This window comes from Toxotes jaculatrix, chromosome 11, assembly GCF_017976425.1.
Source record: "Toxotes jaculatrix isolate fToxJac2 chromosome 11, fToxJac2.pri, whole genome shotgun sequence".
Lineage (NCBI taxonomy): Eukaryota > Metazoa > Chordata > Actinopteri > Toxotidae > Toxotes > Toxotes jaculatrix.
The window spans coordinates 4,991,252-5,017,654 of NC_054404.1; the positions used below are offsets into that span (position 1 = coordinate 4,991,252).

General features: G+C 41.7%; 1 protein-coding gene across 1 annotated transcript; it reads right to left on the reverse strand.

Annotated features, from left to right (window-relative positions):
• Positions 1–62: 62 nt before the first annotated feature.
• ppp3r1a (protein phosphatase 3, regulatory subunit B, alpha a) lies at positions 63–26,403 on the reverse strand. Its single transcript, XM_041049647.1, has 6 exons — positions 26,167–26,403; positions 15,108–15,147; positions 6,192–6,368; positions 5,196–5,255; positions 4,536–4,720; positions 63–2,451 (listed from the first exon to the last, which is right to left on the reverse strand). The coding sequence occupies exons 1-6, from the start codon at positions 26,167–26,169 to the stop codon at positions 2,404–2,406; spliced, it is 513 nt and encodes a 170-aa protein (XP_040905581.1). The 5' UTR covers positions 26,170–26,403; the 3' UTR covers positions 63–2,403.

A 26,403-nucleotide genomic window follows, 5' to 3' on the forward strand; every position in this document is an offset into this window, starting at 1 on the left:
CAGTTCTGGTCGATAACATCCTGTAGAAATTAGGTTTTAAAAAAATAACGACAGAAAACCCATTACTTTCAACATTTCAAAGTTTATTTAAATTTTATTTAATTTTCATACAGTATCAAGTTTCCAACAGTCCCACAGCATAAGATGCAGCATGCAGAAAAAGGAAAAAAAAAAAAAAAGTTCTCAAACTTAAATCTTTTCAGATATCCCCCACACAAACTAAAAAGAACCCAAGTCCCTCAGAGAAAAAGTAGCACTTACAAACTAAAGCGCGATCTGAACTATACAGAGAACAGAGCCAGAACTGCATTTAACAAATACTTATATACAAAAGAAAGGAAAAAAAACCCCATAAAATTTTCCCCTTTAAGCTGAGTACAGTGTGTGGCAGTTTGAGACAGGATCAGATATGCAACTTTCACTGGAATAGAAGCATCTCGCTGACCCGGGTAAAATACAAAAAGTTACATGTAGTTCAGTTCATTTGGATTACCTCTCATAATATGTGTACATTTACCAAAGTTTGGCAACATCCATATTGTATACCATTAAATTCTTAAATATATTAACATCACCATCCATGTGTAAACAAGAGGATTATTTCAAAAAATTGATCTACATGCACAACAAAAAATATATTTCCATGTCATGCAAGCACAGGGAGGCCCAAGTCGTGCAGAGCTTTGGGATAAGGGACAACAGAGCACTCCAGATTCACATCTCTGACTGAAAACTCCTGCTCAAACCAGCAGTCGGCCTCCAAAGCAAAACAAAAAGCTATCCCGATGCCATTTATAGTAGGAAGCATTTTTCCCTTAGAAATTAAAATTTGGTTGAATTTGTTTTTCTCCCTGTTTGTATTAGTGGGTGGAAGGGGGAGAAAATGAGGTGATTGTGGCAGGAAAAAAAAGAGGGAGAGGAAGCCAACTTTTGAAATGTACACGTTCAAAAGGGGGAAAAAAAAAAAGTAACTACAATATACAGTCTATCCCATTGCACACTGATCATGCCAACATGTTAAGATCTTAAGTGTTCGTGTTGCGTTAAAGAAAACTCTGACCCGTCCTGCGCTGTACTGAGAAAGGTAAGTATCCAGAAGGGCTCATGTTAAGCAGAGGCAAAGCCTTCTCCTCTTGCTGTTAAAGAAGATGAGCACATTGATTACCTAATATACACATATAGGTTAAAAAACGCTGCCTGCAGATAAGTCTCTTAAATTGCTATATACTCGCACAAACAATGTATAATCTCACCATTATTCACTCTTAAAACTATTATTCTCAGTTCTTAGCCAAGTCCATCTAGCCGCTGTCCTTAACGTTAAATAAAAGTCTTGAAATTCTAATGATTCCACTATATATCTTTAGTCATTGAGTGCAGAGCTATTCTTTGCATTGGAGATTGTCGTATGGATGCACACGGTTAAATGCAAAATACTTCAAGAGTAAACCATGTATCACTTTGCAGCCACAAATTATTTTGGAAAGACATTTTCTTGGCATTAATTTATCTACCTATAATTTCATGACAGGAAACAAGGATAATCTCCAACAATATAAACACATTCTTCAGTATAAATAAAAACTAGCAATCTTATTACAAAAAAGAAAAACATGAACTGCTTTGCTAAGTGTGACTGGAAGCTTTACTGGTCTAAAGCAAACTGTTCGTGTGAAAGCTAAAGAAAAAAAAGTCAAAACTGAAATTTAGTTTTGCATCTAATGTGACTCGCGCAGTTACAAGTGTCACGAGCCAGTCTGTCCGGCGTGAATGACAGCAGAGACGATGGGTAATAACTTGGACTGGTTTCTGGATATGTTCTGGTTGGCACTTCATACCCTACTTTCTAGTTGTACTGTAAGTCAAGTGTTAATATACTATACACTTCCCCTCACGAGACAACCATAGATATACTTGTATTTTTTCTTCTTTATAAAAGACAAGAACAAAAAATAAATATCAAAAATAACAATTAACAAAAAAAAAAGAGAGAAGAAAGGATGAAATATGAACAAGCCAACCAGCCTCCTCACTGAGCCCCCTTTCTCCCCCCTCATCCAAATTCAGAGATGCTCTTTCAAATGACAAATAGATGAATCTGCCTTCAGTCTCTTAAAGTGCTACGACCGGGTTATTGAGAGGATTTAAAGTTCAATAACACTTCAAAGTTGGCTTCACGAGGCCCGTGGTTTCTGAAAGAAAAAGTGGCTTCACAGAAGAAAGAAAGAGATAAAGAGATAAAGAGAGAGAGAGAGAGAGAGAGAGAGAGAGAGAGAGAGAGAGAATACTTCCATTGAGTTACACAGAGAGCGTTTTGCCGGACGTCTTGAGCAGATCTTCAGAGATGGTGGAGAAAGCGAGTGTCGAGGAGGAAGGGGGGGAATCGGCGAGCAGTAGGAGCGCTCACACGTCCACCACCATCTTTTTGTGTATATCGAGACCTCCGACCACCTGGAAGAACGAGTGAGAGGGAGGCAAAAGAAAACACATTCATTAATCCAGGGCTCTTAGAGGCAGTGATGGTAACTGTGAAGGCTGAGACCTCTGGACTCCTCCTGTCAGTGAGAGTAGGCCCTTTTTCTCAAAGACATTTAGCTCATCAAAGCAGGAAAAACACTGGTGTTGCTAATAATATTAATGATAACTTAGGTCTCAGTGTCTCTGTAAGCCATGACAGTCAACCAGCATTCACAGTAACGACCCTGGTACTGCTAAGCATGCTTCTGCTAATCACGAGTGATATGAAGTACTTGTTGAGGGACTCCTGAGAGACACATTAAAGTTAGTCAGCCTTAGCCAAGGTTACTATATAATCCAGCCTCTGTCCTTAACATTAAATAAGTAATCTGAACTTTGTGTGTAAAATCAGTGATCCCCTTTAGTCGAAAAATCGTTTCAGCAACACGTTACAGTAAAGTTTTACCTCTAAAATGTGTTGAAGGTGTAAAGACTTTTAATACGACCAGCCTTTTGAGAAAGTGTATTTTTACATTCATCGTCTTTTGACACCCTCTTTGTTGCAGTTTCCTTCACCCCACAGTGCTCAGATCAGGACAACTATAATCCAGACAGAAATCATGTCACACAGTCTCTTCTTGGAGCCTTGAAGTGTTTGAGCAGCGCCGCTTTGTTAAAAACAGGATGTAATATTCTCCTGCGCCATCCTGAAAATACACTCTCGCAAGGACGAGAGCCTTTTTAGTTCAAGGCTCCGGAGATACAGCGATCACATGTGGGCCTTGTGTCTGTCAGAGTTAGAATCGGTGCCTTTCATTTCAGAAAATGTCTCCGAGCGAAGCAGGCTCCACTGGGGTCCAACAAGAGACACGTTGTGTGGATGATACTTTTTAACAAGAGAATGCTAATTGTGCTAACAGAGACTTTGCTCCGCTCTTTGATCTTAAATTAGATAATTAAGGCCATGTACTTTTTCATCTCAGCGGTAAGGCTGGTATTTAAATCAGCGTGACAGCAGTGTGGTCACATGTTTGCAAAAGTCTTAGCTCTCAGCAAAGATTTCTGTCGATATCTTTACGAACAGCACTGCTAGATAGCACAGATCCTCCTACAGTTCATATAAGTAAAGAGATAACTATGTTTGGTACCTCAGCTGTCATGGATACCATCTGCACATTATTACAGACTGTGGCCAAGTCTTTAAAGAGCAGATTCAGTGAGTAACACAGTCGCAATTGAATCAAAAGTGCAATAGAGCAGCCATGTCCTAATGTGAACTACATCAAACTGCTGTGACTCCAGCAGCCACCGATACAAATCCAAAACCACTTTACAATCTCAGAAGCATTTCAGACATGTGAATCCTTTTTGTATGAAGCAGGTCTGTATGAGTGTGTTCGGTGGTTGGAGAAATTTCGAAATAATGTTAGCTTGACTTAATTAAGGCCTGGGCATTGAGTCCAGTTCAATAAAGGACTTTACAGCAGAAATACCTTCTCCCCAGTGTTGCAATAATCATCTCACTGCAGTAATACAGCAGAGTCTCTCCCTGTTCGCCACTGCAGGCTGAAAACTCATCTTTTCAGAGAAATTCATTAACCCTCCACCCTTCCTCACCCAGATTCGCTCTACTGGTTCTAATATTGTCTTATTTTTGTGCTTTTATATCTCATTTCTCTCTCCCTAATATGAGAGCTCCCCCTCTCACATGATCATCCCAGGATTATAAGAATAATGTCAAGGCAGTGTGCCCCCCTGACTCCTGCTTTCACACTATAAATATAAGCTTATTTCCCAGTCGTTAGGTTGGCTTCAGTTGCCTGGGTCAGTATTCCTGTAGCGTAACGCAGCCAAAATGCTAGCTCATCATATGTAGTAAGAAATCACCGGCCTATGTTTACAGCACTTGACACCGTATTTCAACAGGAAGTGTGAAACTGAAACCCTGTGATGCCGAGCCTAAGCAAAAAGCTGTTTCCAGGGTTTTCTGCCCCTTTGACATTCGCCCTCACCACAACAGGCTGCATCAGCAGAAATGTCACCGTGCCCCAAAATACCCCAGGAGGGCTTCCACTTACTGCACAGAACTCTTCAAAGGATATCCTGCCGTCTCCGTCCTTGTCTGCGTTTATAATGGTCTTGTCCACAATCTGCTGGAGCTGCGTGTCCTTCAGGTTGTTGCCTACCATCATCTTCAGCACCTGGAAGAGCTCGCCATTGGAGATGTAGCCATCCTTGTCCATGTCGTAGATCCTGAAAGCGACTGTGGCGCAGGGCGTGGCGTCAGGGAGGGCGGGAACAGAAGCAGGGGCAGACATGAGTGTAAACTAGTTACACAGCAACACCCTCAAAGAACCAAATGTTAAGAGAACTTGTTTTTGATTTATCTCTGGTCACCTGCTGACAAACACTTGAAAGAACAAGTCTTTCACCTTTACCTGTTCTGTAACTTTGTCCCTGCTGACCACTGTACACTCTCGAGCAAACCAAAACAATAATCCCTTATCAAAAAACTGGTAGAGTGACAATTCTACATTAATTAGTGGGTTAATCAGATCTGATAGGAGATTCTTTTTTCATTTAGCCATTTCTTAGCAAGTGAGCCAGGAAGTTAATTTTCTACACTCCTCAAGGGTTTTTTCTGCAGACGTAGGACCAGGTTAGACAAACAGAACAGGGGAGACGCAGGAGACAAAGCTCCAGCAGGTTTAGCCCACAAAGCAGCAAAACAAACTTACACCGCAGCTTCTGTTCCTTGTCCCCCTTGACGCTGAACTGTGAGACTCCCTCGATGAACTCTGGGAGAGGAGAATAACAATCAGTGCCCATAACGGTTTCCACATAATATACACTTCAATATTACAGACATTAATGTCTTTATATTATGGTATGTATTCTTTGTCATATATAATGATAATGTAAAGACTGTGGCAAAGGCAGAGGTGCAGGGATATACTTCACATTGATTAACAGCACAATATATTTTAGACAGTCTAAAAGAGAGAGAGGGAGTCTAAAATTTCAAAGCCCTTCTTCTGTAATGAGGAGCTGAGAGACGAGCGAGGCTGCTGGGTGCAAAGTCCCTAGATATCGAGATTATTTTTAATCATGAACTGTAGTTGAACTGCAGAGACAGTTGTGTATTTCTAAACTTGGAGAACAATAAATCAGTTTTGTAAAAACTTATCTTTAAGGGTCAACCCTTGTGCTCCCTTTTGCTGCCACCAGTATAAGCAGTATTTGCATTGACGGCGTTCTTTTATTGCTTGATCCTGGTTTTGTTTGGTGCTTGTTTAGCACATGCACATTTCTGATTTACATACTGTTGAAATATAAATATTCATATGAGATTCTATTGGCTTGCTGCAAAACAGGTCTTTGTTTGTTGGACTTGCACACAGTGCTTTCACATTTTACATACATTTACATTTTCCCCTGTCAGTAGACAGTCATATTCATATCTTCTGCACAACTTATATTCAGTCAAGTATAGAGAAATATTTTGAGTGAAAACAATGGATTTTGTGACACCTTTCTTTTCTATTCTTTACTTGATAATTTAATGAACTGCTGAGCTCCTGTTTTAAAGTTGTGATAAAATTTAGGATAGCAATCATCTTGTAGCGATACGATCCCAGCAGTGTTGTGGTACCTTTAAAAACTTTTCAACAACTATCACAGACCAAAATAAAGTCGTAAACTCAGGTACAGACACCACAGAGTTTATTGCATACCTTTAAAGTCCACCTCTCCATTCCCGTCCGTGTCAAATATGTCGATAACCCTTTGCACCAGCGGGTTCTGTTGCAGCTCAGGCAGCGACATGAACTCCTCCACGCTGAGTGAGCCAGAGTTATCTAGGTCGAGTTTCTTAAACCTCTTCCCTAGCCTCTTAATCTCATCAGCATCGACTGAATGGGGAGAAAAAGAAAGAGAGAAAGGGGGAAAAGATCCGGATGAGACATTTACATTTTCAGCTGGTGTTCTTATTTAATGCCTAGATCATCATAATTACAAGAAAACAACTGGTAAAGTGTACACGAGTCTGACTCAGGGTGCCCTAACAGCCCCCTAAACTCAGAGCCATATAGGGAAGTATTACTGGGGTGCAAAGAAAAAGGCAAGAGTTAAAAGTGACAGATAAAAATGAGCCACAGTGCACAGCTTACCCGCAAAAAAAAACAAAAAACAAAAAAAACACACCAACTAAACCTTTAGATATGTATGCAAAATATAAATATCCTTGCTAAAACCTGCATGAACTGTAGTCATAAATTTTAGTAGCCACCACTCGCAACTAGGTCAAGGACGCCACTTCCGGCCTGCACAGGACTGAGCTAACCGCTCCAAGCTGTAGACCCCCAGTAACCACAGTACATTTTGTTCTGCTCTGCCACAGAGAGACATGAAATGGGTGAAACAACTGAAAAAAGCTCCAGCTGCTAGACTGCAAATATTACACGCAGCCAGCCCTGGTACTGCTCTGATAATACTGCACTGAACATGAAATAGGTAGAGAAATGAAAGGTGTAGAGATGAAAGGGTAGAGGAGACGGAGTAACAGAGGAATTAGAAGAAAGAGAGATAAATAAATAAATAGATATAATTATTGCAAACTTACAGCCTTTGTTGTCTACTGGTGCTTTTTTATCAGAAGGGAACTGGATCTTTTGTTCCCCTGCCATCAGAAACAGCCTTAACTCACTTGCCAGTACACTGAACAACGGCAAGGAGTAATCCAGAAGCAATAACAAAGCCAGTTGTTAATTACTATATAAGCTCATTCACACATAGTCACGTGATCCCGATGGCCAACCACAAACTACTACACTGCCTGCTTTAATCTGGAGTCCTAAATGACACAGGCTATCTATTAATCTGAACACACAGCTAACAGAGGGAAGGAGGGACAATGGGGAGGTGTGACAAATTTATGAGGCTAAGAATTCAGTTCATTCCAGTTCTGATCAGGTTTACTGACCTCCACAAGGACAACCAGTTCAGGGAAAGCTCATGGAAAAGTTCACATCATATCAGATTCTCTTTGCATTGAACCTGACTACTGGAACAAAGAAGAAAGAAAAGAAGCCTTCACTTCAGACTCCTGGTGGTAATTACGGACAGGACAGATTTTTGAACTCATATCTCCTGCTACACCTACAGTAAAATATATTGGTTCTAAGTATTAGACAGCGCTCTACACCATTATCACACCAAATAAGGACAATGGTGTTGAGTTCAGGGACTTGGATTTTTTACTTTCATCTGTCACTCTTCACACTTGACACAATCAGGGGAATCATTTGGCTGTACAGATATGAAGCAATGGGATGTTTATCCCACGGTTCCACTTTTTATATGATGCAAAGGGGGAGAGAGAGAGAGAGAGAGAGAGAGAGAGAGAGAGAGAGAGAGAGAGAGAGAGAGAGAGAGAGAGAGAGAGAGAGAGAGAGAGAGAGAGAGGGGTGTGGGTTGTATGTTGGGTTTCAACGTTTGGACATGCTGTGCTACATCAGCTTCATGACTAATCAGAGTGTGGTGGAGGAGCAGGGGAGGAACGAGAGAGAGAGAGAAAGAGTGAGAAATACAGAGATTGAGAAAGTTGGAATGGACACAACCACAGCAGCAGACTCTTACGCTGGTTACAACTCAGGAACATACCAGTGAAGAGCAGCCGAACCTCCACACACTGAGCCATACATGAGGTTCTGCCATTACAGTTGAAGTTCAGGTTTTGAACTTAGCACCTTTATATGTATTATGTACATGTACAACAGCATGTCAAATACTCAAGAATAAAGACACCCCCACAAAAACATGATATACTTGGTATACCGCATAGTATATAGAATAAAAACTTGTGTAACTCATATTCATTCCCTGGTTCTTCCTTGATGGATGCTCTTACTTGTCTTCAGCATTAACATCAGCCACTGGTAAATTGTGTCTTTGTGTTGTGCAAGCAACTGGTGAGTTGAATTTGTGATGCAAAAGCCACTGTGGCCCGCTGCTTAATGAACCTGTGCATGACCAAGAAAAAAAGCCCTCCAGAATACAATGAATGTTTCATCTCCATGATTTTTGCTCAAGTAAAGTACATTTATTTCTAATGAGGGGTCGCTGCCTTGATTATATGTTATTGACAACTCCTGATACAAACCCACAAACCCAAAAATCTGATATATACCACAGGGTTTCTGTGTCCACTAGGTGCGAGTTATCAGAGCCAACCACACGGCTGTCCTGTGACACAAAACACTTCCTTATCAGCAGCCTCCTGTTTCCTGTTCACAGCAGATGACACAAGCTTGGCTCATAGCAGTTTCAACAGTCTGTGCGAGGGGTATCGGTGCTACAGATGATCACCATACAGGATTCACCGCCCTAAATCAAAGCCATATTTTTTTTTAAATCAAGGTAATCTGTGGCACTAGATAAGTCATTTTCTTTGGTTTAAGTGTGGGTATGAATGTATTTTTGATTTGGGGTTCTGGTTCTTCCTGACACACTTCCTGTAGATACCACACACACCCCACATTCTGCACGTGGGTGCAAAATCAATGCCACAGAACAAGTGGGAGAGCAGCCCTCCCTTTCTGTTCACCAGTAACTTTATAATTAAGAAGCCCTTGTCAACAAATAACAGGATGCCATTTTCAGGGTTGCCTAGTGAGGAGAGAGGGGATAACTAAGGCACTCATGTATGGAGGGTTCAACTTGAACTTGAAACGCTCCGAGCACTACAAATGTGTTTACAATTATCATTCTATAAGGATAATAAAGTAAAACTCTCCACCAATGTTAATATTAAGCTTTCAAACCGCTTTCCTGTCACAGCTTAAGTTCTTTTTGTCACTACACAGTCAGGTCAGTGGGATAAGATGGAATACAGATTAAACAAAAAAAAACAAAAAAAATCAGTCTGACATTTACACATAACTCCGAGCAGGGAACATCTGAACACTGTGCCCAGATCCCTTCTTGCCGTCTGGAACTGCCAAGTGAGTAGGTACATGTATCATTCATGCAAGCAAGGACAACAGCTTTTCTCACAGTCTGAGTCCCCTTCCAGGTCTTGAACTAACAAATCCCATGTCTGACAGCATCGCAGACAGACGTGGCTCCCAGCTGAGCCAAATAAAACTCGTGATTAAGACGGTGGATAACGTGCTTTCACTACAACAGTTAGTCCAACTGACTTATCCAACATATGGCTCTTTCTGATAGCTGTTTTAGCCAAGAGGTAGAGACCAGAATTGTATCATAGCTGTGGTTTATGGCTCCAAGGAAAACACCCAATAAACTAATAAGGCTCTCTGATTTAACTATCATTATCTCATACCCTCATGCAAAGTCTTTCCAGTGAGAGCAGTAAAATAAGCTCAAGTTCCTAGATCGCGGGTTTTACAAGCACCAATCGCCACCCTCCTTTACAGTGGCCAGACCTCAAAATGTGGTGCAATTACAGGCACCTAAAGCTGTCCAGCAAATCAGGCACTAGTGAGTTTACAAGAGGAAGATCTGAATCAAATAAAAACCTGGAACAAAGTGTCAGTGTCTCTGAAATGACCACGCTTGATGGGAATGTGCTGGGCGTAGATATGACAGCCAGAGAGAAGAGGTAAGAAACATTCTTCTTTTTTTTTTTTTTTTAATATCTGAACAGGTGCACATACAATTACAAGCAGGAAGGAAAATTACTGTTGCAGAAAAAGTGACTGAGATCAAATGAAATACCCGCCTGGTTTGCATGTTTCTCCACATCCTTTCTTGTTTCTAAAAGACAACAAAAACCCAGTGTGATGTGGAGGGGAAAATGGGCCCTGTTCTTTATGATCGCTAACCTTCTCCATGACCACCGCTTGCAGAGGAGGTTTTAACCCCAGTGTCATGCCATAGCCTGTATGTTTGAGCCTTGGGCAGCAAACACAGCTGCGATGATGTGGCCGATGTTGCAAAGTGATACTCAAAAGCACACCTCCCATGTTGCCTGTTAGAATATGGATGAAGGTACAGTTTTTGTTGCAGGTTTTATATGATGCTACAGTTGGCTAGATCACCCTATAACCCCATAATCACATTTTGTATGGAACTTTTTATATACATTATGCCGCTGAGTGCAAGATGATTCAGCAAAAACGGAGAAAAGGACAGCGCTTTGATATAATCATACAGAACTATGTGCATTTATTTGGTATAAAACAATACAATACAGAATACTATGCCCATGGATGCATTAAATGGAACATTCAAAGGAAAAACACCCAAAAATCCTCCTGTGTGAAAGAAACGTTTTTTTGTGAGAAGGCTGAACAGTCAGAGAGGCTCCTCACACTGCTAATGCTAATAAGCAGCTCTGAGGGAGACCCAATGTAACTGTGAGATGATTATGATAATCTCATATACTCCACCGCAGATCACAACAGACACACGCACAAAAACACACACTTTCATAAACGCTGTGTGCACCCTCAACTGCGTTACTAGGCAACTGGAACCCGTTAGCCCCCCAAAGTAGCCCACACACGCACACGCGCACACACACGCGCACACACACACGTGCACACAGAGACACAAAAGGAGGAGGAACATTTAAACAATTGTTCACAAGGTGTACACATGAAAGCACATGCATATGTAGATGCCATCAGCCTTTGAATGCACACAGGAGGCTCACACTCTGTCTGTTACGCACACATAAGCATCAATTAAGAATAAATTAAATAAACAAACACTGCAAGGGTCGGCCAAACGGCCCTCTCTCTGGTCTATGTTCCATAGCTTGTCATGCACTGCCTCCTATACTGTTGGTGCTGCAGTCCATCTGGAAATGTAAGTTAAATGTGTGTCCACAACGATGTTCTGAGGGCAGATATCTATGCATGTGCAGTTGATAAAACAATGAATCAGGCCTGATTCTGGTTGAACTAATGCGAGAATGGCAAAATTACCAGCTAAAGTACCAGCAAGTTCAATACTATTATCAACACCAGTGCTTTTGAAACTGGCTCAAGCAGTCAACAACCTCATTTCTGGGCACCACCTCTGATTGCACACTAAATGCTCTGCTTAACACCGTGACATTACTGGTACCACAGTTAAAAAGTCAGGTAGCTCAAGCTAACCATTAAACGGCAGCACAGCTGTGTGAACAGAAAATCTGTTAAGAGCCGCCGGCTTTCCCTCCCCATTTTTGTTTAATTATAAAACGCAATGTTCCCAAAATGTCATTAATGAATTTGTCCTCTTAAGCACGCTCAGCCATCAAATGGCCCAGCCCCGCACATTAATGGAGACATGTGACTCCATTAACAAAGCTAACCTGAACTGAGAAAATCAAAGGGGGGTGGGGGTGATGTATCGAGAAAAATTCTGCTGGCATGTTACTGATAATTACAGCCTAGACCCTGCTGTGTATAACTCCCCAAACACACGAGATAAGGTGTGAGGGTGGGTAAACATGAGAAGGGTACAGGCACAGCTCAGTAATTACATGAGTTTGACACATGACACTGCGTCAATTAGCATAATGGGTTTGTACTGAGAAAATAAGGGTGTAGTGTCACCTAGGGACCATAACGGAAGACAACAGCGCGCTACAGATACATACGAGATAACAACAAAAAAAAGCAAAAGATTTTAATCAGTGAAGATGAACCCACCTATATTATTGGAGATGCAATACTAAGTTTGTATTAATTATTTGATGTCTTAGAAAAGGGCATCATAGTCTTATAAATGTTCTTTTACAGATTTTCATGAACTTTTAGGGAGATTTCTTGTCTTCTGAAGGAGAAATAAGAAAATCCAGCGCTCCTGTTTACTTTGGAAAAGTTATATAATTAGCTAAAATTGCGCTTGGTGTTAAAATTCAAACAGAGGAGCCAGCTGGTCTTTCTGCTGGTTTCATCAGGTGGGCACAGAACAGATCCTGGATTACCTGTGGATCTGGAAATCAGGTCGTTACTTTGACTAAAAAAAAAAAAAAAAAGAGGCACACACACTCACACACACACACACACACACACACACACACACACACCTTTGCTCTGTCACTCCCTCAGTCTTATCTCATCTAGGCCACTGGTAAGAGGAGGCCATACAGCCGAGTGTGCGTACTACAGAGGAGAGCTCCGGCACTCCGTGCATTAGGCTGATTGCTCTGACTGCTCTGATAATGTACAGCTCGCCTTCACGGACCAAACGGAGGACGAAGCAGGGCAGCGCAGCGCAGCGATGGTGTATATTTATAGCCGTGCCGTCATCAGAAAACCCCCAACTCACCCCGCTACCCCCACCAACAGAGGCTCTGGCTCCCGCCCTCAGGGAAACCCCTAGCAACAAGGAACTCCAGCGAGCTGCCCGCAGTTTATTTTGGGCGGCTGCAGACAAGCCTGCGATGGTTTCAGGCTCACTGCTGCGTTTCTCTCTGAGAGCGTGATGAGTCGAGGGGTGTGTATATGTGTGTGTGTGTGTGAGTGTGTGTGTGTGTGTGTGTGTGTGGTGAAGAGAGTGGCAAAACAGAGTGGGTGCGCGCATGCACTTTAGAAAAGTGTGTAGTGCATATGGGTGTGTATGTCAGTGTGGTTTGTGTGTCTAATTATGCACGCTCCCACAAGTAGGCCATTAAATTTTGCCTGATCTAAGCTCGCTTAAGCCAGCAGCGGTGAGACACTGCACTGAGAAAATACAAAAATTCATCCTTCAGCACAGAATAATGACCTTATTTCACAATCCATCGTGTCAAGGCGATTCTCAGAGACAAACTCGTCAGGTTGATCTTATGGACAGAAACAAAATGGTCTGATGGCAGGTACAGGTGAGTGGGTGTTAGACTTTGTTGATACACGTCTCATTCTGGGCAGTAAGGTTGAGGTGCAGCAGGGTGAATCTATCTGACCAGCAGGCCAAAGCTAATTTCTTCACAGCCAATGCCTGCCTGTCCAAGCAGTTGATGAGCTGAACAGCTGCTCTGTCAGTGCAGGGTGTGAGCGACAGAGGGAGAAAGCCAAAGAGAGAGGAAAGAAAAATCAAAGAAAGAAAAAGCAGGAGACAGAGGACAGCAAACAGAGAACGTTTGATAGAGATAAGAATAGCAGCAATTATGAACATTTTCATAAAAGTCCCGTTTAAGCTAGGAGGAAAAAAAGTCTTTCAGTTAGAGTATCTAAATGCTAATACGCATGAATTCGATAAACGTTCAAACACCTGTTAGACCTTTAGTCTAGTAATTTCTCATAAGTTTGTCTATTGATTTACTGACTGATCGGCTTGAAATTGTTGAAAAACGTCCCTGTCTTTATCTGTTTAAATTAAATTGCTTGATGTTTTTTGCATTTCTGATACGGTACTTGTATTTCCTTCACATACAAGCACATTCAAAAAGAAAAAGTAGGACAGTCAAAGAGAAAAGACAGTTGAGAAAAGGGAGAAGCAGAGAGTGAGAGACAGACAGAGAATGGAGAGAAGCTGTAAATATCCCAGACTGAATGCAGGGGTCCTTGATGGGTTCAGTTCAGGGTCATGCATCATCCAAATCCACCTCCCCTCACCATGGTGCCATAATCCTGGGGGAGGAATGCCTGGAAAGCCTGACAGGCCAAGGTCCTGTCCCCCACGATGTTACAGTAGTACAGTCTAAGTATGGACAAGCCACAGTGTGTAGCTGTGTAGCTGCTCACTCTAACAAGATGTGTCATTTTGAATATGTTTGTGTGCGTATGTGTGTCTTGTTTACTTTGCAAACACTCTGCCGGGCAACACAAAGACTGCAGTGATCTCAAAATGACACATTACTGTATGCTAAAGAGTTTAATCATGTAGCAAGAAAGTCCTCTGTTGAGGGACAGTCACTCTCACTACAATCCATATTAACTGTTGACAATGAACAACTCTGTCTCCTTTTACCTGCTGCACCGTTTGTTCATCATTATAACTCATAGTTAGAACTAATGGTTTGGAGAATAAAGACATTTAACAGCACGTCTGCCTCATACAACACATTTTTAACCGTGGAACCAAAAATCTCAACAGCTAAACTCTGTAGATCCAACGTCAAAATAATCATTCACACGTGACTAATTCTGAGACACACAGTGACGTGATGAGGTCAGCCTAAACAGTGACAAGGTCCCTGAAGCACACCTACACCACAGAGGGACCTGTCGCAGTCTCAGTTCTCATTAAGCGCATGCAGCAGTGGACCCATTTTAACCTGGTTCTTAACAACGTCCCGGGTAAACTGTGCCATTTGCACCAGAGCTAGAGCTGGTATGAAGTCTGGATCTCTGAGGACGTTTTCAACAACGCGAGGCTGAGACATGCTGATGTATCAGCAGGTAGGGAAGGTGAAGGAGGCGGACAAAGAAGGAATGTGAGTCATATCCTCGGTTCTCCTCCTCCTGAGAGCTCAGGAGCTCAAAAGATGTCTACTAGGCAGACATCTTGTAAACATGGCCAAGGAAATAATAAAGAGACTCCACAATAGCATCTTCACAATTTCAGAAACATCACTTCTACTTAAAACATAAAATGCAAGTATAATTCAATTAAAACAGCATTTAAAGTACTATAAGGATAAGGATGTGGTCATTCTTTGACCACAATCGAGTCCTGCACATCCAGAGCAAGCAGACGTACAAAATACTTACAATGCGAGCACATCTCCAGGGGGTAACTGGCTTCATTTCCCTGAGGAGAAAGAGAAACAGAGACGTCAGAAAACCTCAGCATAGTTTTAATAGAGACACATTACAACCGTTAAGTTACTTAAGATAAGCTGGGAGTGATTAAAAAAAGCCAATGTAAAGCAACAACTACAGCTGGACATTGCTGGAGCGCTTCCTGTGCGTACTGAGATTGCCATCAAGATATCAATGCTGAGACTATCTCACTCACATACCAACTATTTTAACTTAAACCTGGGTAACAATGGGTTCTTACAGTAACAACACAGCTTTAGAAAGTTCTTCAGTGCCTTGATGTTAATTAAAAACTGCAGTACAAACAGGTATTGTTAGACTATTTTATACAGAACTCAAAGTTGTTTCCTTGTTCATCAAACGAACAATGGCACCTTCTAGGAATTACAACAGAGGATCTGTGGCGAACACTGAAGCAATTTTCACACCTCAGGCTTTCTCAACAACAGGAATGATGTAAAAGTTAGAACATTCAGCCTCTTTACTCATATATTTAGAGATATGACAAAGGTCATAGTAACCACCTGTTGACATTTTAAAATCTCATAATACAAAGCAGACCAGGAAATACAGAACTGAAACTGTTCTAGATTGGTTTTCTCACTTTTTGCTTTTTAAATTACCAGGATGTTACATCTTACCAGTCAACAGAGACTGTAAAATTGATGGTTTAGACTCTGGGCCCTAGAGCCTGCTCTGTTCAATAAAAGTGATGAATGTTCCCCTAATCTGATCAATCTGATTATCTTTGCTGATGTGGTCGGTATGTGCAAGGATGTTGATATTAGTGAACCAAAACACTTAAGCTGAGTCATGCATTAAAGCTTTGTTGAGATCTTTTTTGATAAAAAGATTCACACACAAACACGACTGCCTCCAAAAGTAAAACATCTTCATTTTCTATAAAGTGTGGATGTGAATCTCTCAGATAGCCTCCAATCAAACGATCTTCAGTTCCACATGTCAGGACTGGCCAGATAAGTACTTTATCTTTACAAATAATATAGTTTTGACTATTTTGCACAGTTGTAGGTTTACTATTATTGCTGTTCACAGAATAACCTTTTGGGTTTTTGCACTGCAAATTTTTGATTTTTTCACAGAACTTTTTTTTTAGTTTTCTAAATAAAAAAAACCCATTAAGATAAATAATAAAAACTGTTCATATGATTCCTGAACACACGCAAATGTTCTAACACTATTATCCACAGTTAATTTTGCAGACCCATGACAAATAAAGTTACAGATACAGAGTGATCAGTTTGTATGATTCAACTTGTGTTAGTCCCCATTTATTTTACAGTAATATTTACTGAGGTTGGGGTGAAATGTTTGTGAGGGTGAAGAGATACTGCTCACACTTTGACAAATACGAGCCACTGAAACCACTTCTGTGTACATTTCAAAATAATGTTTTACACAAACTCCTTGATGCTTTTTCCTATTTACATGTGCAGCCTCTCTCAAGTCACGCATCTTGCACAGCATCTAATCTTCCAGCATAACACAAATAAACCATATCATTCAGAGACACTGCATGGTGGTGGTAATTGTGGGTGTGTGTGTGTGTGTGAGCGTGTGCGCGCGCGCAGAACTGGCTCATGTTCAGCAGTCACATCCGCATCCGCATCCCATCCAACACTGCAGTGTCCACTGAGCCTGAGCCTGATTGCTGGCAGGGTTGAGGCTGATCGCTCGCACGGGAGCCAGTAAGGAGTCCCTGTTGCAGAGAGGTGGGGGTGACGGAATCGGGATCCTACAGCAAAGAGAGAGAGATGCCCCAAGCCAGCGAGCAATCAACTAGAACTGTCCTGCGGCTCCAGCCAGGGATGCCAAACTGAGACTGTGCTTGGCAAACTGGACATGCAAACTCGCAGCTCAGTTTAAGAAAGCTGGATTTAAAGCCGCTCTGTGCCGATTTTTTTTTTTATGTGAAAATAGCATCTTTCTTATTAGTTCAAGCAATGCTGTCTTTGTAAGAAATTTACAATTTGTGTACACAGGCTTTAAAGAAGACACAGAGGTAAAGAATTTGAGTCTAGTGTAGTCCATCGAGTAACCACAAAAGTCTGAGATAAGGGAACAGTCATCTGATGAAAGTTTGGAGATGTTTATTTCCAACTTTTAAACTTACATTGTACAGAATGGCCACAATGAGAATGCAAGTCTCATTCATCAAGAAAAGAAACCATGGAGAATTTATGGTAGGGTTGAAAATGTAACCTAAACAAACTACAACAAACCAGAACATCTTTTGATTTTGTGGATACAAAGACATTTGACAGCAGGCAGAACTGAAGTTATGCTACAGCCTGAAATTATTCTCTTATTACAATCCTTTTTCAAGTATTTGTAAATGACTTTTGACTGGTTTGCTTGTTTGCCAATGTGAATGCAATAAACACAACTTTCCCCACTGTGGTTACGACCAAAAAAATTTAAGAAATTCAAAGAGGAAAAACAGAAGAGCAATCGCACCCAAAGAATATTACAGATGCCTTGCGACAGATAGGCACTCCTCACACTGCCACCACACACTGAACTGATTAGAAAAAGCTAGTGCCAGTTATGTCATGTGCTGGCTTATCGTTGTGCTACCGTACAACAGTAGACTTACCTCAGAGACGTTGTGGTATTTTAAGAGCAGGGAGGAGAAAGAGGTGACACGGGATTAGCCAGGACAGCGACTTAACATTTGACACCCCATCAGGAGAGTGGAGTCAGCCACGAGCGCAGTGATCTGAGGCTGACATATACATGGTTTTCCTCCATGGAACAACAACTTGACAGAGGCCCGGCACTGCCAGTTTAAGAAACTGAATTCCAGTGTGGCTCAATGAATAGCACATGACTCCACCATTAATGGGGTTGGGTGTCCCATTGCCTGTGTGGCTCAGTGGGTAATAGTGACAATGTGATACTTTATCGATCCCTGTAGGGGAAAAAGTCCTTTTGTTTGCTCCCCTGCACAGAGCTCACGCCGCTACAGAGCAGCACTGCAAGAGCTGTAGGCACAGTGACTTGCTAAATGACACTACAGCAGGATTTTGAATTCAAGGCCCTGAACCCATGTCCTCAAGTTCAAGGACAGGCTCTGAATGCACCCTCACCCTGCCACATGAGACTTGTTGTTGTTCACACCTTTATTTTGGTCCCATTGCTCGGGTCTAAAGGAAAACAATTCATTGTTGTGATTTACTTCCAGTCCGTTTAGGGCTCATAGTGACTTTTAACGAAGCGATAAAAACAATGTCATTAAAAACACAGGTATCTCGATGACCTGCATCACCGCTGCTACGTGGGCAGCATTACGTGATCACACTTCGCTGTGCTATAAGACTTTAATTTATCTTCTGTGGTAGTTGCAAATAGGTCACGCAGAAATAGTAGGTAAGGACACAAGTCCAGGCTGCACCTCGGCTTCAGCTGTCATAAAATATGTCACGCATCTAGAAATGGAGAAATGGAGGCCAGGAGTCCTGTACATGAAAGATACTTGGCACGACAAGTTGGGAGGAGCTTGACTGGAAGTGTTTTCCACAGCAAAACAGACAAGAGACAAACAATGTACATCGGAGTTAATTTAAACGCCAAGCATAGCTTTACAGGGCCAGTCATTGAGGTGTTATAACTGCTATATGGCAACCAATCCAAAATACGTATGCAGCTCTAGTAATGCAATGGCATGTCTCACAAAAAGCAATGAATTAGTTAAAGAATGTCAGATCCAAGTGCAAAACAAGCCAAGAGTCCCCCAGAGCTTTGCATCTATTGTAAGACTAGGAGACGCTACAGCAGGGCGGACCTCACCAGGTAGTGCTGAGGGGACTGCAAGTACATTTACTTTCACCGACTATTCGATTTGTTCACTTTGGCAAAATCTGACACAAGCTAATCGTGGGATGAGTCAAACAAGATTAAGTGTAAGACAACGTTAAGTATAAAGACAAACTATTAACTCAGTGTTGTAACTCATACAAATGTATTTCCCCAAAAGAACAGTTTTTTAAGGGAATGAAGTGCATGGCTTCACAAACAATACCAGGGAGATGTTGGCTTTTAATGTCCAATGCACCATAAGTGATTAATAGATAATACCTCTAGGTAATTTGAGAATGTTGGGGAAGCCTTAGAGGCAACTAATAAATATAGAATAAAATAAAAAGTAAAGAGGACAAAGAGTTAAAACAGGAAAACATGCATGTGTGAATGGAATTAAAAACAAATCTGTCACAGTTCAAACAACTATAGCAAACAACCATTTTAAAACATTCGTTTTCAGTATTGACATGCTGTTACCTAATATTATGAAACATCATGATGCACTTAGCTTACAAAGGTAGATGTAATGGGTAATAATTACCCAAACAAAATGGTGGGTAAATGAGTGCTGCTACATCCCTGATGTCTATCGTCGTTTAAGTTCTAGCTGTAGGGTCCCTGGAGATAAAGAGATTTACAGCAAAGCAGATTTCGTGTTGAGGATTACAGGTTTACTGACTGTGGCCTGCCTTAAGTCACTGGTGTGGCTAAGGTGGGGTCAGGAGTAACTCTGGTCATGTCTTCTGTAATAAACCACTTGATCCTGTTCAACGGACCATTTACGTAGATGGAAAAATGGAGTATATCAGGTGGGTTGATAATAAAAGCACAGAAAAAGAAAAAGAAAAGCATAAAGTGGAAAAAGCCTCTTGCATACACAGAGAGGACCAAGGCAAAAAGAGAAAGAGAGAGAGAACGTGTTGGCTCATCAATAATGCATGCTTCATTCAGAATCAATTAGGCCTTAGCACACAAAACACATTTTGCATAATGACGAGTCTGGCATAGTCGCTGGTTCAGCAGCAACACTACGGCCGACCCAAAAGCCCAGCTAATTATAGACCTGCAGAACCCAGTCATAACACGAAAGAGTGGTTAGTACAGTACATGGGGCTGCGGACTTGGAGCGGTTATCTGAAGCAATTTTGGCAGGACATGATAATGCATTCTGCTCTCACACTAAAACAAACCAAATCAAACGACAGCAGATTAATATTTGTTCAGTAGTAAGAGATCCTTTGATTGTAACTTATACCAACTCACTGTACTGGAGTAAAAATTCTAAATGTCCTGAAGTCACATCTAATCCATTTAACCTTTATTTATCTATCAGCAACGCCCTCCTCTACTCTCGCAGTTACACACACACACATACACCTGGAACCTGCCTTATCTGCAGTTTTGGGGGTTTGGTGCTTTAGTCAAGGGCACCTCAGTGTCATTAGAGAGCAGCGAGCACTACTCACTGACCCCTCTGTCCAAACGTGTCGATCAAATGAGCAAACTTGATAAAAAGCCAGCTTTGCAAACTTTTAGACCTCTGCACATTTACTGGAACAAAGTAAGAACAAGAAAAGATGAACTTTCCCACTGTAGTTAAGACCTAACATGTTGCAGTTAGTGCAACCTACGACATGCTGAAATGGAGCGATGACTTGCATCAATTCTAAAAATTGGAAATAATTAGTAATTAGATAATGACCTTAAAAAAATTTATAAATGCTGCAGTGTCTGCACGTGGCACAATTAACATAGTGCAGAAAACGTAAGCTCAGAGGAGAAGCATGCATCATTCCATGAATCCCATCTGTGGTGCCTGAGATATTGTGCATTAACATGACAATGGACAAACTGAGAGACACATTGGACTGATCCACATTCCCAACCTTGATTTCATCACGAGGACAAACGTCGAATTCAGCCTCAAAAATCTGCATCGGGCCTGAGTATATGGTCTCATCGTGCACGGTACGTGTACTGTAACACTCTGTTTCGTATATGTCTCTGTGCCATTGCCAGCAAGTCAAATCTGTATATTTATTGTACTTGACTTCAAAAGAAAAATCTGTTTATTCAATACAAAATCCGCTGAACAAACATGACTGAGGCTGTCAGGAGGCAGTGCTGTTGCCTTATGATTGTATGTAAGCTGCTCTCTGTATTGACACATTCAGTAGAGAGTGAGGTAGACAGATAACGCCAAAGAACGTCTGGATGCTAAAGGAGTCTTTCACTCAGCCATTCAGTCCCCAAAATAAGACTGAAATCAGAGCAGGGGACCTTGTGATCACATGTCGATAAACCTACAATAAAACCACAGCAAAACTCAAAGAGTAAGAACTGTACTGTTGAGACAATTGATAAGTTAGCTGACAAAATTCAGTGAAAAGAAATCAGCTGTTTTCGCTTTTAAGAGAAAATACTGAACATTTTCTGTTTCAAGCTTCTCTAATGTGAGGGTTTGCTGGTTTTTCTCTTTTATGTGTGACAGTAAACGGATTACTGCGGGTTCTGGACTGCTGGTTGAATAAAAACAAGCAAACTGACGTTTTCTAGGCCTCTATGAACTTGTGAAGGGCCAAAATGGCTGTTCACCATAAACTACAAAGTCATCTGAAAAGCAAAGAACTCTAGTATGTGTGTATGCTCATGAGAAATCCATTAAAATTATGTGCCATTTTTCCACACAATGCCTGATACTGACATGTTGATTTTGAGGTGAAAAGTGTCTTGTGACTGCATTCAAGTCAGTCTATGTGTTGTGTGTTTTCTCCCTACTTTGCTCGCTTGCTTGGTTCGTTCAGGGATCACAAGACTCCCCTCCTCCACACGAATGTGTCTACAAGTATCAAGCTCGCCATATAGCCGTGCGTTATAATAAACATACTCAGCCCTCCGGAGTCACAGCAGAGTGCAGAGCGGAGCTGTGTTTTCAGATTGGTCTTTAAATAGAGTTCACCCTTCCATTTTTCAGCCCGACTTTGTAAAGCAGGCAAAGCCTGGGCCAATAACCAGCTGACTGCGCATTATCACTGATAACCTCCTACTCTATTACATAGATGAGAAGCCATTGAGGATGTGTGCAAGAGTCAAAATGAGCTGCTACAAGTTTACAGTCATCTGTCTCTTTGCACAAATATTCAGTTACTCTCCTTTTGTTCCTCAAAGCCTCTGCGTAGACGTGTGTATTTCTGTCTCTGTGTGTGTGTGTGTGTGTGTGTGTGTGTATCAAGGATCTGTACCAGATTTAGGAGTCAAGTGCAAATATGAAAATAATTACCAAAATCTTTGCTGCCTGAAGGAACTCTGGCAGGGCTAATCCTCTCAGCCATTTCTATCCCCATCTTGGGCTTACCTACAAAGGGTTTCGAAGGCCACATAATGCCATGTATACTAACAATGTCTAAATCTTCTTATGCATTAACCTAGTGGTGCTGTATTTACCTCACTGCTGGGGACATGAAAACATTCAATTCTCATCTTTAGCCAACAGCTAAATACTGGATCATTACCCAATACGAATTCATCTTGGTGTCAACAGGGCTTGGACACACTAATGACTAATGTTGTGGCGTAAGAAGGTCCCAGCAGACACAGCACAAAAATGACAGCGTGAGGCACAGGTCATCATTTAAGGCTGCAGCTAACACATTTCTGATTGCTTCATTTTACAGTTCATTAATTAAGAGATCAACAAATTTGTTTCAACATAAAATTTTCAAAGAAAAGCATTAAATACTGTAAGGCTGGAATCGACACATACTAAGAACAGTTACCACATGGATACCTTAAATCAATTCTATCAAATAAATGACCAATGCATCATTTCAGCACTAATATTTCTACACGCACCAAAACAACAACACGACAGATATGAGGATTCACGTCGGAGGCCTCACTTGTAATGAATGTGTTACAACGGCAGCATTGATGGCTGTCAGATACAAGATGTCAAACTGATGTGAAAAACCACTGTTATTTTTTCATCATTTCTTCATACTGTGACTTTTTGAAAATGGGTGAACATTTGGCTGTTACTTCATGTCAGGCAGGGGTTTGGTTTGGCAGACTTTTTCCTACAGGCCCAGAGTCGTCTCTTCAAAAAGCATTAGCCAATCACATTAATGCTCCATGCTCTAATACAATGCCTCAAATGCTGCTGAGGCAGAAATTGTAAGACACTTATTTTGGTGATTTAAATCAGTCATAGAGACTGGATCAACCAACACCAAATGTAAACCAACTTTTTAATCCCCCCACTTCACCTCCTCCTGCGTCAGTATCAGTGTATAGAATTTATTTGACCAGGCATAATTGCATGTACACATCCTTTTCGACCTTTCTAACTTTTGAGCACTCCTGAACAGTCTTTCATGCATTAAATCTCCTGTTCCAACCAGTAATTACAGAGGCAAGCCACCCTCGACATGCCATTTCAATGTTACTTTAAACTTTTCAATTCACTGGGCACAGAGGCTGACACACCAGACAAATAGATGTTTACTGACAAAACTGACTAGAGTTTGGCCTGTGCCCATGACTGCTGGCTCCAGTGCAAGCCGAGGACTGCAGCAATGTAACGGCCAGTGAGGAGAATAAATCCACACTGAGTGGGCTGGTTGGAAGTGCAGTGTGGATCACGTAGTGTTGATCATCACTTCTGCTGGTGGTTCACCGTGGCTTTTATCTCTTTTACATTAGCTACGGCTCGATCCTTATGTGGGTGGCGCTTGATTGCTAGGCAGCATATGGTCCCCTTAGCATCAGATCATTCCACTACATGCTTAAGCAACGGTGCATCCCCGCCCCCAACCTTCCCCTGCAGCTGAGAAGAATACATTTTGATAGGCCATAAGTTGGCACACTGTCTGCGGGACATGCATGAGTTACATACTCTGTGATGGAGAGCAAGCACAGCTGCAGGGCAAATGTAACACAGCTCTGAGCATTTTGAGCTTACCTCACTCTGGTTAATGTATTTATTATTGAAAAGTCAAAATGTCGCTGTTATTGTTCTTCATGCTAATGCTGTGTCATGGATAGCTGATAATGCTCTTACTTCCTGGCTTATGTGCGTGGCTCATGCGTTCCTTTGTATTTACAGATGCGCCATAATGTGCAGAATATAACCAAACCAACTTCAACCTCAACGCTGATCTCAATTTTCCATTCTTATTCTATTTATGTTTACATTTATTTATGTTTACTGCACGAACTAACAATGCCACAGCAAATTCCCCGTGTGTAAAAAACGTACTTGGCAATAAAACCTGATTCCGAACCTTGAATGACAATGCATGAGCTTCTGATAGCTACGTAGCAGCAGGTTTTCTAAGTCATCTTGTTTTTCAGATCTGATCTTTCTTTACATCAGCGTTCCAGGTTTGAGGTTTTACTCAGTCAATCTGTCCAGATATCAGTAAACCTGCTTGTTACAACAAGTCCCAGGCGAGCTTACAGTCTGAGGGCTGGCGTCAGTCCTAACAATGCAAATTCAAAGTACACATTACTGTAGTCATTGGTATCAAATCGATGCCTAGATGTTAGACACTGAGACAGAACATGTGAATGTAAAGCACTTTTAAGAGATTTCTGGAAAAAACGGGACTGTTGCTGACATTTTACTGACACTACAACCTGACCAGCACTGTGTTTTTACAGTCAATACCTATATGTTTTAAAGATCTCTTCATTTCGTTATAAAGAATTGTGACCAAGATATGTGCTAAACAGAAAATGTTATGTCACTATGCTCTGGTGGACAAGCTAACAGTTTCTAAATGCCCTCAAACATATTGTTGACATTTCTTGTTACTTATCATCCAACACAGATATTGATACCAATATATCTGCAATAAGCTAACATCAGCCTGCCCAGATGATTTATTGATCTACCTCCAGTTCAAACATTTCATGACAGATCCCTGGATTGTGTTGATATTTACAGACATGTGAACCTACTACTAAGTAACAGGTCTTAACAACCAGCATCTATAAAAACCCAAAGAAAAGAAAGCTTCTTTAAGACAAGATGAAGCAACAATTTTACCTCAAACAGACTGGCTCAAGGAATAAAATTTGGCTATTGTTCCTGTCAAAGATAATAACAATGCAGTGACTGCTAATGAACAAATGTACGCTACTGCCAAATTTTGTGCCATCAGGACGTCAATGACTGATCAGAAGATGAGTGCACGGAGGAGTATATAATATATTTTTGCATGGAAATAAATAAATTACAGTGAAGGGACGGACAGGGGGGCTCAAATCCTGTGCACAGAACCTAACATTCCTAACTGCGCCCTTGCAACCCTGGCGGTTACCAACAACAGGTCAACAAGCTTTGATCCCCCTTTAACTTGAATATGGATCCAGTCCAGGACACTGCTGCCCGGTCAGGTCCACACCTATTGATTACTATGGATACCTTACGGTTACTAAGCAACTCAGCTTCATGTGTGTGTGTGTGTGTGTGTGTGTGTGTATGCAAGTATGTCATTGTGTGTGTATATATACATATATACGGGCAGCACGAGCCCTTTCTTTTGGCCTGCTGTGCCACTTTCCTTTACATTTACCGCTGTAAACAGAAACAAATGTATCTTCGGCCTCTTCATCAAAGCTTTTGAGCTCAAATGAATCAATGTTGCCACTATCAACACGGCGCCACGCGACCTTCTAACGCACTGAAATACATTTCGCTATACATTAAACGCAGCGCAACTTTACGTGGTTAACATGGGTGCAAATACGTAACTTGAGCGGACGTTACATTTTCCTGCCCGTGCGTGTGTGTGAGTGTAAAATGTGCCACAATTAGTCGCCAACCCTAGGCCTAATGAGCGTGTATTTATGTCACGAAAACTAATTTGCACAGGCCTCGTTGCTAATAAGAGTGTAGGCTACGCCGAGAAGGGATAAGAAATATCTGGGCCACAGGCTTCAGGCTACTGTCAGCCCCGGGGTAATGCACAGAGAGCGCGACGGGGAGCCAAAAGTGGGTGAGAAAAGCGTTTCCTTCTCGCCACAGCTTCGTGTTGTCGACTGTCGAACTCAAAGCAAAAGCGCTCGCCACGAAAAACAACCTGTCAAAACGCCACATTATTCGACACATTAAAGCGCAGGCCTGCCCACTGGTGTGTTTACCAGTCGGCGGAGGGTGAAAACAGGAGCCGTTGCCGCTTACCATCTTGCAGGTCGGATGATGAAATCCAGGCGATGTGAACGGAAAAGAGGTAGGCTACAGCAGGGGTGGAGGGGTCTGTCGGTAGGCCGCCGAGCTGTGGCGAGAAATACAGTTTTTAAAAAACACGGTCGTGGTGATCTCTGAGGTCTCGGCCTGGCTTGATACCCAGCTTCAGGCTCTCTTCTCCGTCTCTCTCTCTCTCCTTTACAGAGGCTTTCACTGCAGTGGCAAAGGGAG